The 16832-nt window shown below is 50.3% G+C and overlaps 1 protein-coding gene across 5 annotated transcripts in view; it reads left to right on the forward strand.

Annotated features, from left to right (window-relative positions):
* NTM (neurotrimin) overlaps positions 1–16832 on the forward strand; it is a 684044-nt gene that overhangs the window by 395615 nt on the left and 271597 nt on the right. For 4 of the 5 annotated variants that reach the window (XR_002908047.2, XM_024198721.2, XM_024198723.2 and 1 more), the window contains exon 1: positions 2088–2429. Coding sequence is in view for 4 of the 5 variants with exons in the window: in XM_024198721.2 (XP_024054489.2) it covers positions 2263–2429 (167 nt within the window). In the remaining variant the exon portion in view is untranslated. Of the gene's footprint in view, positions 1–2087; positions 2430–16832 lie in introns of those variants that run through there. The other variant, XM_024198722.2, reaches the window with a different exon arrangement.

The following is a 16832-nucleotide window of genomic DNA, read 5'->3' on the forward strand; positions in this document are numbered from 1 at the left end:
TGTAGGGAAGTGTGCAATCTGGTGGCTCAGCAATCAGTCTACAGGGAAATAGTAAGGTGGGGTGGTTGTGTCCCTCTGGTTTGGGAAGCAGCCTGCTCTCTGTTTTTGGGTTCCTGTGTGCGTGATCATGCCAAATTCTAAGAAATAAAGTAGTGTTACGTTGGAACCTTCCAGCCCAAATATTTTATGCTTTTAGCTAACTTTGCTGTATGTATGCTGTGAATGTAACTGGAGGGACTTCCTGGGTCATGTGGTCCAGTCCCCTGCTATCACAGGCAACCCCATCATAAACCTATCAAGCTCCATCTTAAACTTAGTTAGGTTGTTTGTCCCACTCCTCCTATTAGAAGTCTGTTCCTAAAATGGGGAAGCTGTGGATAAATATGACTTCTGCCTCTAGGGTTGTCAATCCATTACCTTCTACCAGTGCTAAATTCAGAGCAAACAAGCTTTAAAAAAAAAATGGAACAAGAAGGCGCAAAGAGACTGGCAAAGCAATCCCCTTCTCTTGTGATCCATTAGCATGCTCAATAATAATAAGGCTTTATTTGATAGTGTCTTCTCTACCAGGCAAATCTCAGAATGTTTGAGAAATTAAATAGCACAGTTAGTGAATTAAATAGTAGTTTACAGGGGAGTGGGAGACTCAGGGGATTAGTAGCAGGCTATGGATCTTTTCACATCTAGGTCACTGGTTTGAATCCAGCTCAGGTTGGCAGGAATTTAACAAAAAACGGTGCTCTCTAATAGCTGGTGGGTGCCCTGTGTGTGGAAATGAATTGGGAAGTCTCAGATCAGTTCCTGGGTGTCTTCACCATTTACAGCAGGCAAGAAGGGCTTGACTTTCACAAGTGCTGGGCGCCTGCAGCTTGCACTGACTTCAGTAGGAGTTATGTGTGCCATGGCTTAACACTAAGGTATAGTGAGAGACTGGCGCTTCGGCTGCCTGCGTTGTACCTGTTCGGCTACATAAAGGACTTTGTTCTCCAGGGCTGTCTACCTGGCACCTTTTATCTGCAGGAAATGGTGCATAGAAATGGCAACTCACTGAGCAGCTGGTGGAGGGAGGGAGAAATGACTAGGCATAATGCAACTGCAATATGTCCGAAGTTATGAGTGGATTAAAAAAAAGTCTTTAGGGATTAAACTAGCTACTATGTGAGAGCTTCTCAGCCCCCTGTTAGGAAGTGTGGTGTTATGGCTCGCACACGCAGGACTGGGCGCCTTGGGTTCTGTTCCCATTCCTTTCACTGACCCACTGGGTGATCTTCCTGCTCTGTGCCTCAGTTTCCCCATCTGTAATAATCCCGGGTGGCTTCAGGGGCACCCCTCGCCGTCTGCCAGGCAGTAATTCCTGCTTGCCATGGGCTTGGCGCTTCCCTGCTCTAGAAGGAGCAAAGTAGTTGAAATGGGTGGCCGCGGACCGGCGAGCGTGTTTACCGAGGGCGTGGGGAGGAGGGGGTTAAACCCGGCCCGGCGCGGGCAGGGTTAAAGTGGGAGAGCCCCGCAGCCGCTCCGCGCGCGCGGCTCAGTGTGGCGGGGCCGGAGCCCGGGCGCTGGTCAGTGATGGAGTCGCTGCCATGACAACCCCGGGACGGCAGCGCCCGGGCGGGCGAGCTCCGCGGCGATGCTCCCGGCCGGGAGGGAGCGCGCAGCTGGGCTGCTGAAAGTGGGGGCAGCCGCCGGCTCCCGCGCGCCTCGCCTGCCAGCCTCTCGCCTCCCGCCGGCCGCTGCGTCCTCCCCTCGCTGAGCAGAGCCGGGGCCAGCCGGGCTCCTTCCCCGCGCCCCGCGCCCGCCGGGGATCGCAGCCGAGCCCGGGCGGTCCGCAAGTTGCAGCGGCGGAGCGGATTGCGGTGCCCGGCTCCCGCGGAGGCCTCTGCCCGGCTCCTCACTTTCTCGCTGCTGCCGGGGGAGCCGCTCCGGAGCTGGGCGTTTAGACCTCGGGGGGGCAGGGACCGCCTGGGCAAAGTGAGATTCCGAACTGTTCCTGGGAAGAGCCGGCTGGTGAAGCCCCCCCCGCGCCTCCCCTCCTCTTCCCCTGCACCCCGGTGCCCCCTTCCTCCTCCCTCGCCCAAGGAGTACTGGGGACTCCCTCCGGATGCTCGGTTCTCCGAGGCTGGATTGCCAGGGGCGCTGCTAATCTCCGAGGAGCTCCGTGCCTGCCCTGCGCTCCCACCCTGTTTGCCTGGTTTCCCCCCACGTTTCTCCTGGTTGCCTTGTCGGGTGTGTTTCTGGCCTTTTGGAAAGTCCCTGCTGCCCAGGATGGGGGTCGGCGGGGGCTTAGTCGTGCCCTGGAGGTGCCTCGTCGTCCTCTGTCTCAGGCTGCTCTTCCTTGTGCCCGCAGGAGTGCCCGTGCGCAGCGGAGATGCCACCTTCCCCAAAGCTATGGACAACGTGACCGTCAGACAAGGGGAGAGTGCCACCCTCAGGTAGGAGCAGATGTTTTTCCTCTGGGTATCTACAGGGGTCTTGCTCTGTGGGTGCTCCAGCCCCAGGTGCATGCCAGGGGCTTTTGATGCCACATTGCTACGGGGGGCGGCTGCTGCTTAGCCTGGGCTCTGGCCGGTTTTGTCCTGACTGTGGCAGGATAAGACCCCCGAGTTGGGGAAGAAAATGCAACGCTGTGTCTGGGGCTCCTGCGTTCGGGGCAAGTGGGGTGGGAGGGGGGCAGGAAGGGTTGCTGATATAGGGAAGCGGCTGCCGGTGCAGAGAACGCCACGGTGTCTGCAAAGGAACGAAGAGGGCAAATTCTGTTACTCCCTTGGCACTGGAATGCAGATGCCATGCAGGGAGCGGGCAGGCAAATATAGGTGCCAGGCAGTGAAGCTGGCAGTGAGATCTGGTTGCCAGGCAGGGAGTTACTGACACCCCCGTTCCCTTCCTTAAAGTTACTGAAAGGGAAGGGGAGTGGGAATTAGTCTTTATGCCTCTGTGCCGGTATCTGCTTGGATTGCCAGCATGGTGTTTAAGGCTCTGGCATCTCTGGCAATGCTGGGGCTGGGGCTTGGTCACTTTGTAGAACATGTGGGCTTGTGTGTGCCTGTATTTTGGGATCAGGAGAGAGCTGGTCCTCTGAGGCTGATGTTGCTGTTAAAGATGCCTCCGTGCATGTCCAATAAATATGAGCTGGGATTGTGTGTGTGCAAAGTATAAATGGTGCTGAAGTTGGAGTCCCCTGTTTGGTTTGCAGGCACCGACAGGCGTGTGGTGAGAGCCAGAAGCGGGCTCTTCTTGGCACGAGAGGGGCAGAGTGAGGAGCAGCCATAAAGTGTCAGTGATGGGAGGGGTGTCAGTTTGGTGCCAGGCATGGCGGGTGCAAACGCCAGCGTGCCTCGCCCGCAGAACTGCTCATTAAAATCCCATTGCATGCACGCTCCGGCGTGGGGGGGTTCCACTCCCTGCAGGCATTAACTCTTTGGAGCGTTCAGAGACGGCTAGGGGCATTTCCCTCCTCCTCTGTTAGCCATGCTGGGGGGCTGTTTAAAGGGAAGAGATGAGCTTTATTCAAGGGATGCAGAAGCTAAGGATGCTGCCAAACACATAATGTCTCAGATCGCAATCAATGCGATATCTGGGTTGTCCTTTACCCGGACACCCATTCCTCCTCTGGCAGCAGACGGACATGGTCATCTAATAGGTCTTTTCTGTCTCCGATGACGAGGATCTTTCTTTTTTTTTTTTTCCTTTTCTTTAAATGATTCATTTTAATTGCAAGCTTCACAACCGGCGATTAAAACTCTCTGGTGCTCAGGAGCGACTTTTTAGTGGCCGTGTGTTGCTCCGGCGCTACATGACCGTCTGCGGGGTGTCAGGCAAAAGCTAAACTCTCCTACTTCTTTGCGTCAGTGAGTGGAGCAGTGCCAAGGGTGGGCAAAAAGTGGGGCTGGCTCCAGGGGGGAGGCCATGGAATGCTGGTTGAGTCTCCTTTTTGAAGTGGTGCAGGGAAAAGAAATGAAATTAGGGCCACGTACTGCCCCTGGAAACATAAGCTCATTGCCAAGGCAGGGACTACACCTCACAGGTTCCTCCAGCTGGGTTGCTGTCAATTCCCTCCTAGCCTGCACCTGCTTGCTCGCTGCAGGATTCCTGGGTTTCGAGGATCCCAGTAGCAGCAGAGAAGGGTGGTTGTCCCTCGGATCTGATCCGCATTAGCCTGGCTGTGTGTGAGGGTGTCTAGTAATGGAAAAAACAGGGGGTGACGAGCTCTTTCGGGAGAAGCTTGCCCATGACCTGTCCTGACTCCCATCATGAGCAGCACTGCCCGATGTTCAGAGGCCAGTCCTTCATTTGTGACCGGAATGCATGCAAAAGGCACAGGAATGTGGGTGCCAAGTACAGGGGCCGGCAGGGGCATGTGGGCACCAGGCAGCAAAGGTGACACTGGGATACGGATCAGGGGGCTGGCATTGACTGACACCCCAGTTCCCTCCCTCCCCACCCCCCAAGTTACTCAAAGGGAAGGAGGATGTGAATTGGTCTTTATGTCTCTGTGTCAGGTCTGACTAGAGGGGCAGGGGGGACTCTGGCAGTGCTGGGGGTGTATCCTGGTCACTTCGTTCTAATGTAAGCCTGGGCACTTTGCACGTGATAGAGATGTACTCCACTGCGAGTGGTCCTGTAGTGTCAGCCTAGAACAAAGGATCAATAGGGTGAGTCAGCAGCCGGGCCATTTCCCTTTTTATGAATGAGGCCCGTAGGAAAGAATGAAAAATCCTGCACATAGATGGGCTGCAACGGAGCCACAGGGAACGTGGGTTCAGTTAAGCAGGCAGCAGCAGTGTGATTGAATGCATTCAGCCAGCACCCCGGGATGGCAGTGTGCTTTGCTGAGTTCGACACTACAGCCCATCCACCACAGGAGCTTAATGAGAGACACTGTTTGGCGACAGACGTCCACAGACTCAAACACTCGTGCACCAATATGCGTGAAGAGATGCACATTTACACCTTGCACGCATTCCCAGGGACGTGCGAACCATGTGAGCGTAATACCCTTCTAGTGGCCATTGCACATCAAAGCTAACAACCTACTAATGTATCATCTCGTGGAGTTAGTCCTTTAGCTCAAGTGGCAGAGGACTGTGCTTTGGCTGGTTCTGGGTTCTACCCCTGCTGATGACCCAGTTTGAGAATCATTATTCAAGCAGTCATACTCTTGGTTGCACACACCACGTGTACGCTCACAGATGCCCATGCCCACACATGTGCTTATAGACATGCAAACCAGGCCTATGCCCTACACCCATATGCATAAGCATGTGCACCGTGCTCACCTGTGACTTCACACGTGTGCTCATGTGGACACACGGGCAGTCACAGACACTTGTGGGCACGCTCGCTTTGAGCTGTGCAGTGGTTACAGGCTGGTGGGGAAAAGTGCAGGAAAATAACGATTTCCAAGACAGGAAAGCAAAGAAGCATGAGTGTCTCTTACACTCTCTCCTCACCCTCCTTGTCCAAAGCCTGATGGCAGAGGCTGGCTCCATGTGTAACTATTGATCTGTTGTTTGAGTTAACTTGTTCTGAATAGTAATGCTCTTCAGAGAAGCTTGTGCTGATCTGGGTGAGGCCACTGTCCTTCCCCATCACCACCAATGGGTTTCTCCTCTGACCCTGTAGCTGGGCAATGCCCCCTTAACTCCTGGCAGCACGGAAGTTAATGGAAGTGACTCAAAGAAAAGGCTTCCTTGTTTTCAGCTGATTTCCATTTGAGTTTGGAAAGCAGCGAACTGCAGCAAAGCTCTGGAGTTTTGTTCTTGTCCTTTCACAGCCAGCAAAGGGAACACGAGTCTAATAACTTGGCTGCCAAAGAAGCAGATTCCCTGGAGCACTATGAGAGTCCTGGACCCCTGCCCCCCCCCCCAACTTCTGTCACATTAGCCAATTAGGCTGTTTTAAACTCTGTCCACGCTGTCCCTGAGAATGAAGTTAATTCAGCGCTTGTGAAAGGCACCAGATTGGCAGCCCTGGGGAGCCACTCTTTGTCCACAGCGCTGTTACAGCCTGGGCAGTGACCAGGGAAACTCCTCACGCCCCCCCCATGCCAGCGTGCTTCCATCCTGGCATAGAACAATCTCTATCACAGGCTTAAAGAAGGGTCCACTCTCCCTGGCCCATTCAGTCCTTGACCTCTCTGCTCAGGGGCCGAGCTAATCTCTGTTACAGGGTCGTTTTAGGACAGGCACCCCTGTCAAGGGGTGACCAGGCTGAGTATCCACCAATTCATCGGATCAATGCCAAAGATCATTTATTAGATCCGGGTCCTTGACCTGCCTGTCATGACTCTAAAGAGGATCATGCACGGCTGTCGGGGGTCCACAGTTTGACTGTGCGCTGTGTGAAGAAGAACTTCCTTTTATTTATTTTAAACCTGCTGCCCATTAATTTCATTTGGTGGCCCCTAGTTCTTATATTATGGGAACAAGTAAATAACTTTCCCTTCACTTCCATAAGAAGTCAGTATTTGGTCCTGCCATGCGGGCAGGGGACTGGACTCGATGACCTCTCGAGGTCCCTTCCAGTCCTAGAATCTATGAATCTATGAATAAAAGTCAGCCACCTACAGTAACTCCTTTTAACCTCTTCATTGTTATGGGAAGATTGAGGCCTGTCATCTTCCTTTCCATTGTCCTCTACGCTTCCCATTTCTAGCTGGACCAGAAGCACTGATATACCATGAATGACACTCCTCTTACTATGTTTCCAGCCTGATTGGAACCAGGAAGTGCCAGATGCTGCATGAAAAAAGTCTGCAAGTGGGTGCATTGCCCCGAATCCCGCTGATTTGTTGTCATAAGGTACGTCTACTCTGCCGCTGGGAGCATGCCTGAACCCCTTGGGCAGTTAGTCCAAGCCAGGATCTGTGCTCTCCCCAGCTATGCTGCTATTTTAGCATGTTAGCTTGAGCAGAGCTAGCGTGTCTGTCTCCCCAAGCTGGGAAGCATGCTCCCAGCTGCAATGTAGATGTACCTGCAGAGAATAGCTATACTGGCAATTTCACTCCACACTTTAAGCCTTGATCCTGGAATTGCATCAGCATCTGATGACGTTTGCACCCATACAGCATCACACTGCAGTCACTGGTGCCCCCAAGCAGGCCACGGGCCCACGTGGGTCCGATTTCAGGGGTGGGGTAATTTTTTTGCAGGAGTTTTGTACATTTTTTGGCCTGGTTTTGCTTGATGCAGAGTTGAACCCCCTACGTTTTTGCTTTTGAACTGAATAACCCAAAATGTCCACACTGAACGCAATGGACTTTTGCCTGGGTTGGGCTCATAGCCCCAGAGTTTCCTGTGGTCTTGACTAAGGCCCTGCAAAACTGCAGCATGTTTTTCCATGGACCCTTTTTTCAGGGCTATATTTTGCATTTTCATTTCACCCCATATTGCACTCCTGGAATAATGTTGGGGAAATGGCAACTTGGCTCCAAAACAAAACAGGCCTGTTTTCACTTGGACTCATGGAGACTACTATGAAACTTCCCAGTTCCTAAGTGAAAAAAGAACCTGGCTCAGAAAAAGGTCTGTTTTCTCTGAAAATGGTCCCAGTTTAATATTTCCAACAAACGGGCTGATTTCTGGTTCGCAGCCAGTTGGGGGCAGTGCTCAGATTTCAAGCCTTTCACATGTCTGTTCATATTTCACCCACATCAAGCTTTCACCTCGAACTGAAAAGAGGCTGAAATTCCCTCAAAACGTTTGTTGGTTCCTCTGAAACTCTTGCAAATCTCCTGGCTTAAGTGTTGGGGTTTGTTCTGAACTTTTCCTCTGGTCCATAGCTGAGAATGCAGCGTGTGGGTTTTTCCCCCCTGCTCCCACTAGTGGAAACACAAGGCAAAATTCAGCCCAAGCGGCGTGCGCCTTTGCTTCACTCTGGGGAAGCCGCACCCACGTACACCAGGGCTCAGCTTTGCTCCGTTGTTGCTTGTCTCTTTCGGATATTTGAGCACATTAATGAATACTGGAATCTCACCCTCTTCTGTGCCAAGCACAGCTCCTGATTCCGGCCCGATTGCAGGCTGCCAGGGTTGAGTGACGGGAAATCTCTCCTGCGGTTTTTGGGCTGCTGCCAGTGGTTTGTAATCAATGAGCTGAGAGAGTCTCTGCCAGGATGCAGGGGATGGAAAAGCTCCTCCCCAGCTGTCACTCTGAAGGACCCATGGCAGGGATCTCTTAGGACAATTTGAGCACTGGGCCTCACGCCCCCCAGCAGGATGTCCAGTGCTGGAAGGACTGGTGCTCTTTTGAAAAGAAGCTGGAGCAGGGCCGAGGGCAGCAGGGATAGGTGGAAGTGGATGGGCACTGCCAGGTATTCAGTGGATGGGACAGTGCAGGTGGTGAGTGGAGCGCAGCGGGTGAAATGGGGCAGTGGGCAGAGCTAGACTGGTGAAGGTAGAGTGGGGCAGCCACCATCCCTGTGCAGGTGGAGGGCAGCAGTCGGAAGCGGGGCAGCGATGAGGAATGGCACCGTGAATCGCATGGTTTCGTACTCTGCAGCCCTGCGTACAATACGCCATGCGTTCCTGGACCTCAGTCCCTCCCTGAAGGGGTGCTGCTGCAGTCATGTGGGGACTTTTTCACACCTCTCCTTCCCGCCAATGCAGTCAGAGTCACCCTGAGTCTCTCATCATTCACCCCAGCACTCCCTGCTCCTGCCCCGGCTCACTCCCGGCATGCTTGTACACCCACCGAACTCCCCGCTAGTGGATCAGTACTCACGTTCCTCTCCAGGGCTCAGGCCTCCAGCATGCTGTTCCCATGAAGTATTCATCCCGTTCTGATGTCCCGAACGTTCACCACCTGGTATTTTTTCCACCTTCTGCAATTGTTCATTTCAGAGCTTCATCCTGTAAACTCCTACCTGCTTTTCCCTCCCTGCTTGCCCACGGATGGGTTCTGTGGGGGCTTGGTCTGGGCTTTCTGCTTCTGACTTCCAAAGCAGAGGAGAAGTCACCCGGCTTCTGCTGCTCCCTGAGCTGTAAAAGAGCCCACAGCTGTGGGGGTAGCCTGGACAACACTGTTGGTGTGCAGGGCCAGGATAGAATTAAGCCACTGACTCATTTGATGCCATCATGAACAACTTCTTCTGGCCCCTTTAGTGCCCTGTTCACTCTGCCTTGATCCCCCCCTGCTCCACATGGGTCACGAGAACCTCATTTTGGGTTGTGGGAGTTTCTTATATTTCCCTTCCAGGCCCAATCCCTTTAAAGATTTGTGGTCTCTGGAAGGGAGAGGCTGGCAAACCAACAATTAAATAGATTTTGTGCTAAGGCCTTTGCATAAAGGTGTATGTGTGTATGACCCACAGAACACATTTCCACCCACCCTCCAAGCGCCACCTTCACCATGAAAATCATTGCAAATTATAGGGGGGAGTACTGGGAGTCAGAACTCCTGGGTTCCATCCCTGGCTCTGCCTCGCTGTTCAGCAAGTCACGTCACCTTTCGCCCGTAAACTGGGGTGCCCTGCAGCGCACTTTAAGCTCCTCACTCGAAAGGGGCTGTGGAAGCGTGGAGCATTATTACCGGTGTGTATTGTTCAAGGGAAGCTTGTTTGCAGCCTCCAAGTCAATTGCTTTGCTCACGGTGGCATGTTTTTATAAGGGGAGTTTATTGCTAAAGTGACATGTTAGTACATCTCGGTGACGGGAGAGAGGTGGCTGAGAAGGAACCAGGTTTAAGTGAAAATAGTTGTGATATGCGTGGATTTTTAAGTGCCATTTCCATCGAAGAGGAGCTCAGTCCGGGAAAGGTTTCCCTTGATATTTTTTTCTGATAGACTGGCTGCCTGTAGAGCATCATGTGCTCTGGACCTGTCTGAAGGAGTGTCCCAGCCCCTGGAGGACTGATTGCAATGAGTGGAGGCTCTGGTCCTGGGTCAGCAAAGCCGTGGCAATATGGAGCTCCAGGTGGGTTTGTATAGCCTGTGCTTTACTGCTTCTGTACCCGCGCTAGCTAGATTAAAGCTACGGGAGTTGCAATCAAACTCCATGATTGCAATGTAGACATACCCCAGACCTCTGGTCCTATGGGTCAAGCATATAGTCCTGCACCTATCAGCTCTCTGGGTTAGAAGCTGCTTGTCTGTCTTGATAAGAGTTACGTGGGTGGGACATAACTCTAGAATGTTTTCACCTCCCATACCAAATATTTCACATATTCATAAAAAATAATGAAGCCAGCTTTGGAGAGTGTGTTGTTCGGCCAGTTATATAAAGGCACAAGCAGCTCTTTGGATCAGGGATGGGGTCTTGCTATGTGCATGTACCTTGTGAGTGCTGCTGGAATGCTAACAGCAGCAGCCATGCTAGGAAGGGGTGAGTAACTCCAATGATCAGTTAAATGAGACAAAGGAAAACTTGTCCCCGTGCTGCCAGGGCTCATGAACCCAGACGGGGGGAGCTGTGATCTCATGGACTGGGGGCAGATTAACTCGCTGTACATTTAAGTAGCGAAGTGTTTTCGGTGGCAACTCAAGGCATCTCTAAACGTGGTGGCTGTGAGTGCTGGAGGTGTGGTGTTGAAAGTGCTGGGTTGGGACTCAGGAGATCTAGGTTCAATTCCCCGACTCCCTGTAAGAACGTGGGCAACTCATTTAATTTCTCTGCCTTTGTGTCCCCATCTGTATAATGGGGATAATACTTCCTTTCTCCCACCCCTTCTCTTGTCTATTTTGATTATAATCTCTTTGCGGCAAGGACTGGCTCTATGTCTGTGTACAGCGAATAGCACAACGATGTCCCTTTCTTGGTCAGAGCCTGTAGGGGCTGCTGTAACAGAGATAATAAATGGAGAAGTCCTCCATTGGAGGGGAACCCTCTGGTGGCTTACGGGGTGTGTCCAGGGAAAATAATATGTGGCTGGGGCATCGCTGTATCTGGCTGTTCCCCATGTGGCAAAATAGCCCCATGGAATCATTGCCAGATGGCGTAGATTAGAGCAGTGTTAAATTAGCTTTAATTTGCACTGGGGGACCAGTCTGGCACTTCTGAACCTAGGATCAGGGAAGTGCAAAGGCAACTTAAAGTCCTTCCCTCCCAGACATGTCCTGAAGTGCTCCTCAGCTGGTCCAGAGATCCTCGCCTCTTGTTTTCCTCATTCCACTATCAGCTTTGTGCCTTCTTTCTCAATGCCCACCATCTCCCACTCCTACATGGCAAGCCGGCCCTGGTGCCTTCACCTTCAAATCCGTCTCCAAAGTCAACCATTTCTGCGGCACGCTCCTGTTAGCATTGTTGATGGGCCCAAGCCCAAGTGAGCACTCCTGAAATTGCGATACTCACTATCTGAGCTCACCTTTGGCAAATGTCTCCCGCCTGTACAGACCTGAATGTCCTGGAGCTGGGGTATGAAGGACGAAGACCATCTCTAACTGGAATCCTTACCCAACGCCTCATCCTCATATCATCTTGTTTGGCATTGCCAAAGCCCTTAGTGGCCATGCACCTGTTGTTGTTTGGCACAGCTTCCTTACTCTATAGTGCCGTGTGGATTTACTGTGGCATATACGTATTAACTAATACATATTGGGGACCAGTTCTTCAGCTGGAATAAATCAGTGTCACTCTATTGACTTCAATGGATCTGTGCCAATCGACTCCAGCTAAGAATTTTCATCTTCCTATATCTTCTCCCTCCTCAAACAAACAAACAAATAAACAAAAAACCTTGGCAGTTTTGTGCATTTCTATTATTATTTTGGGGCCCCTTGGCCCCCAAAAAGGGGATGAATCAATCTCTAATCATATCAATGGGTAAAAAAAAAGATAACAGAATTGTAATGAAAATATACAGTCAAACCAAGGGACGGGGAATGCTATCTCATCAATGCAATAGAGACAAAGGGCCCAATCGAAGACTCATTAAAGTCCACGGGAGTCTATTTCTTATCCTTAACGGACTTTGGATCAGGCTGGAAGAAAAAAATTGGGTTTGCTGGAATGTTCAAACTGTCAGTAAGTTGTGAGTGGGGTAGCAAGGCAGAGAGATCTTCTAGACACAGCGTTGCATCTTTGGTCATATTGCATCCATGTAAAATGCTACCATGCTGATTCGGTTACATTTTACAAAGCAATGGAGGATTAGCCCCAGAATATCCTTATGTAAAATGTCCTGAGAATCAGACTAACCCCTCCGTGTGCTGGGGTATCCGTTATAATGCTGAACCCTGTCCAAATTATTAGTATATTAAAAACCTCGCTTTTGACTATATGGAAGCTTCAGCCTGCAATGAGTGGTGTGTCCCCCTACCAAGAAGCAGCCATAGAGGAAAGAAGTTTATGTGCATAGTTAGAGAGGCGGATGATTTCAGGATCAGTGTGTCAGGTTAACTTTGCAGCTGATGGGGAAAAAAATATATTGGTGGCGCGATTGAGACAAGGCGGTGAAGGGCTGAGATGCACCTAAAGGTGGTGACTACTGTGTGTGGCGGGGGGATGTAAAAAGAAAGGGCACAGATTGTTGAATTAGAGACAAGGGAGTTCAGCTCTGCATGTCAATGAGGACAGAGTAAGTCAAGAATAAAACTACCTTCCAACACAAGCAGCTGGTGAAATATCACAGTTTTTTTTCCAGAGATGGGAGATTTTGACCGACTCTGAGCCTGCAACCATAAATGGCTCTGACACCTGCGTCTGTTTTATCAGACACATGCAGAGCCCCGGAGACGATCCAAACATTCATTAGTTCGGGTTTTAGAGTCTATTTTTTTTGGTGGTGGGTTCATTATTTCTCAGCTTCGCTTTCTCCATGCAGCAGCAGCAGAGTTTTTCAAGCTCATGTTTTCTGGGCACCTCTAATGAGAAGCATAGTATGGAGCAGGCAGGCAAGTCTAATTCTCAGAGGTGAGGAAGATGTAAAATTGTATAAATAACAGAAGTGGGGCAGAGTCACAGAATTCAAACCCAGGTTTTGATTCACCCCGAAGGTCAAGGTTGTTTGGACCCATCATTGAGATAGGGGCTAGTCTTGAAATTTTTATACAGATCTAGGCTACAATCCTGAACCATTCACAACTCGGGGGTTTGGATCTAGGGCTTTGGTTTAAACCAATCTCTAATAAATAACATTTCTGCAGTCCTTATGAAACCCCTATTGGGTTCAAAGGAAGCAGGGTCTGAGTAAAGACCACAGCTGGGATTTTCAGATGGACCTATGGGAGTTAGGTGCTCAACTTGCAATAAAATGTAATGGGACCTGTGCACCTGCTTCCCATAGGCACATTTGAAAATCCCAGACTACAGGGTTTGGCCCTTGGTTACTATATGGTTATGCACCCAGCTTTGTATTTCCTTATTTCTGAAGATTGGGCTTTTTCTGGAAAATCAGCTGTTTTCCCTAGATCCCATTAATATAAAATGATGATCAGAATTACAGGTGGTCAGAGAAATTCCAATGAAATGGTTTTTTTAATCAGAATTTTCTGATTCCTCAAAATGGAAATGTTCCACAGCAATGGCTTGACTTTGCCAAATTTCCAGCGTAACCCTGACTTCCAGCAGATTTACATTGGAAAACTGTCTTGTTTCCTGCCAGTTTGCTCACTTGCCTTCTCCAGCAGCCTGGCTGGTGGGTGGATGGGGAGCTGAGACTCTGGAAGTCCTGGGGGACCTGGCTTTTAGGCCATGACTCCTTCACAGCCTGGGCTTCCTGTGCCCATGGCTCCGTCTCCTTTTGTGGAGAATTTTGAAAGATTTGGGTTTTGATCCAAATTGGAATGAAACCAGATTTTGAAGTATCAAAATCCTCTGTGGAAGGAATTACCTTTCTCCACCCACCTCAAGAACATTTGGCTGTTCCCATAAACTCTCCATTGAGCAGTTGAAAAGCTTTTCTGGAAAGCGTGGAGAAGAGTCTACTCCCAGGTCCAGCTGGGGAATGGGAAAAGAGGAGCTTGGATGGGTGAAAAGTTTCAGCACTGGAGCTGGCTGGAAATATTTTTTCAGTCAGAAAATGCTGATTCCGTGAAAAGGAAACATGAAGTTGATTTTGACAAGTTCCTTTAGAAAGAAAAATTGCGCGGAAAGTATGTTGATCTTTTCAGAATGGAACATCTCCATTTTTCATCTCAAGCTTACTTTTGATTTCAATGTTTGCAAAGTTTATATTATATAAAAGAAGTTGAAATCTAAACAAAACGTTTTGGTTTTATCAAAATGTTTTGACCCCAAACAGTACGTTTTCCAGAATGTCATTTTTCAGGCAATGTTGAAATGTTTTGTTTTCATTCCGTTTAAGAACAGAAGGAATTTGGAAATCTTAGAATTCCCCATGAAACAAGAAATCCAGTTCCCATCCAGCTGTAGTCTGCATTACATCTGCTCTAGGAATTGTTTGGGGGCAAGTTCTCTGGCAGGTGTTATGCAGGAGGTCAGACGAGTGGAGTACAATGTAGCCTTAGAATCTGGGTCACCTTCTTCCACTCCGAGCAAACTTCACACTAAGGACTGGTCTACACCCAGCCGCTAGTTCGGCGGCTGGGGATCGAAGTTCTGGGTTCGACTTATCGCGTCTGGTCTGGACGCGATAAGTCGAACGAGGAAGTGCTCGCCGTCGACTGCGGTACTCCAGCTCGGCGAGAGGAGTACCGCGGAGTCGACGGGGGAGCCTGCCTGCCGCGTGTGGACCGCGTCTGAACCGCGGTAAGTTCGAACTAAGGTATGTCGACTTCAGCTACGTTATTCACGTAGCTGAAGTTGCGTACCTTAGTTCGACTTGGGGGGTTAGTGTAGACCAGGCCCAAGTGTCAATTTCTGCGAATCCTAGGCTGGCTAAGACCCATTGCAACCCAATTGGCTTTAGGGGGTGTAAATCAGTGTAGAATACTGTGCATGATGTTCTGTTTAGGAAGGAGCATTTTGGATTCCTCCCAGCCGATAGTATGTGGGTTGTGTATGTGTGAGAGAGATGAGACCTGGTCTCTCTGATGCTGGCAGCATCAACTGCCCGTTGACTCATGTATGGTTCTTCTGAGGTCCAAGAGGTTTAAGCATTCATTTTCTGTCTCCAGATGCTCAGATTCCATGACACTAGGTGCAGTGTTTAACCCTGGATAGATGGATCTTATTTTGGGTTTCCTATAGTTATGCTCTATAATGAGAATGACCTCATTTGCTCCAATTCTGGAAGGACTGCTTCCCCTGAGACAGGGCTGGGGAAATCCTGTCTTCATGTTTATTCAGTCCTGGGCTACACACACATGCGTGCGCGCACACCAAATTTATATAACTGCAGGCTTGCCCGTCTTCATGGATTCCTGGAGAATTTTAGTTTCCAACTGGCTCTGAATCCAGGAGTTTTCCCATTTGCACGTCTCACCCCTGACTTCTAAAGATCTTTGCTTTTCCTTGCCTCATGGAGAACAGTGTCAGCAATTTCTTAAGGGGCTTAAGCTATGAGCACACAGACTTTTGGGGAGGGGCTTGCTTAGTGAGAGTCGGAGCCTTTCAAGTCTGCAAGGGGTAACATACAGCTCTTCTGTGGCCTGCTTGGTGACCTCACTCCGTTTTCCACATCACAAGTGGCCCAGCTGCGGATAGTCCCGGCCTGTGGTTGAGGCCTGAATGAACCACATCTCACTCCTAGAAGTGGTCCTCTCAGTAAAAAGCTGAGGCAGCTTTAATGTAGGAGAATCTTACCCCATCTGTCCATGTGCTGCACCTTTCCTTTGGATTCAGGCCCCAGGGCTGTCAATCAATAGCCCTATCTTCATTCTGCAGATGATGAGCCAAGTCCATCAGTCACTGTAATACCTGAGCTCTTGTAAAGTCAAAGTGTGTTGAGCAACATCAGGCCCTCGGCAGGTTTAGGCGGGAACAGAAAGGTGTGATGCAGCATTTGAGCCGCAGGCAGCTTGTAACGATCACCACGGTGATGCCACTATTAATTTAAGCATATTCCCCCGCCCTCTAGCTCAGTGTCTTCAGGTGGCGTAGTCTCATGGCATGCAAGAGACAGAAGTTGGTTGAAAAGGGGGGAACAAAACGTTCTGATCTACAAAGAGGAACTGGTGCTGCTGAGTGAGCGAGATGGGGAGATGTCAGCTCTTCCTCTCAGCTTTCCCTTTGCAGCGCCAACTGTCAGTAATTTAACTAACGTTTTGTAAATAAATGTGGCATTCGGACAGCTGTCACTGCGCCTGTTATAAACACTCCTTTTGTCACTAAAAGCTGGCATTGCCACTCCGTTTCCCCTGCAAATGCAGCCAGCACTGCCAGTTGGCTCCTGGATCCAGGGCTGTCAGGGAAACACATGCAGACCAGTGACTGCGGGACCTGGATTTCACATGAGGGGAGCATAATCATTTAAAAACCAGAAAATCCATTTGCGTGTGAATGTGGCACTGGCAGATGGGCAGTCCTGGAGACCAGCATCCTCTCCGTTCAGCCACAGGGGAGGTACAACATGGGCAATGGGGAGGCCAGGTTCTCTGCAATACCACCACTATGACTCAGACCTGACCTGGAAGGATCACATCTAGTAAGGAGCTGGGGAGGTCAGTCAGTCATTGGCTTCTCTGCTCATCCTCACAACAAGGGGGCAGTTAGTTCCACCTGTGATGGATGCTTTCCCACTGGGAACTGGACTCTCTTCACATGAGGCCATTGCGAAGCCATCAGATGACACCATCATTTAGGTTGTGGCAGATCAGGGGCTGCGTTTGAACAGGTGACCTATGGCTGGCAGGTGGTCCCAAGTCCTTTACCCATACCCTGCTCCGTGCAGTCCCCCTAGCAGGACAATCCTTAAAACCCAAAGACAGTGCAGAACTTCATTCCCTTATAGCAATGGGCACCTGTGTCAACTCACCTGTTCTGTGATAGGACACTACTCCCT

This window comes from Terrapene carolina, unplaced genomic scaffold (genome assembly GCF_002925995.2).
Source record: "Terrapene carolina triunguis isolate 2854851 unplaced genomic scaffold, T_m_triunguis-2.0 Scaffold374, whole genome shotgun sequence".
In the NCBI taxonomy this organism is placed as follows: Eukaryota; Metazoa; Chordata; order Testudines; family Emydidae; genus Terrapene; species Terrapene triunguis.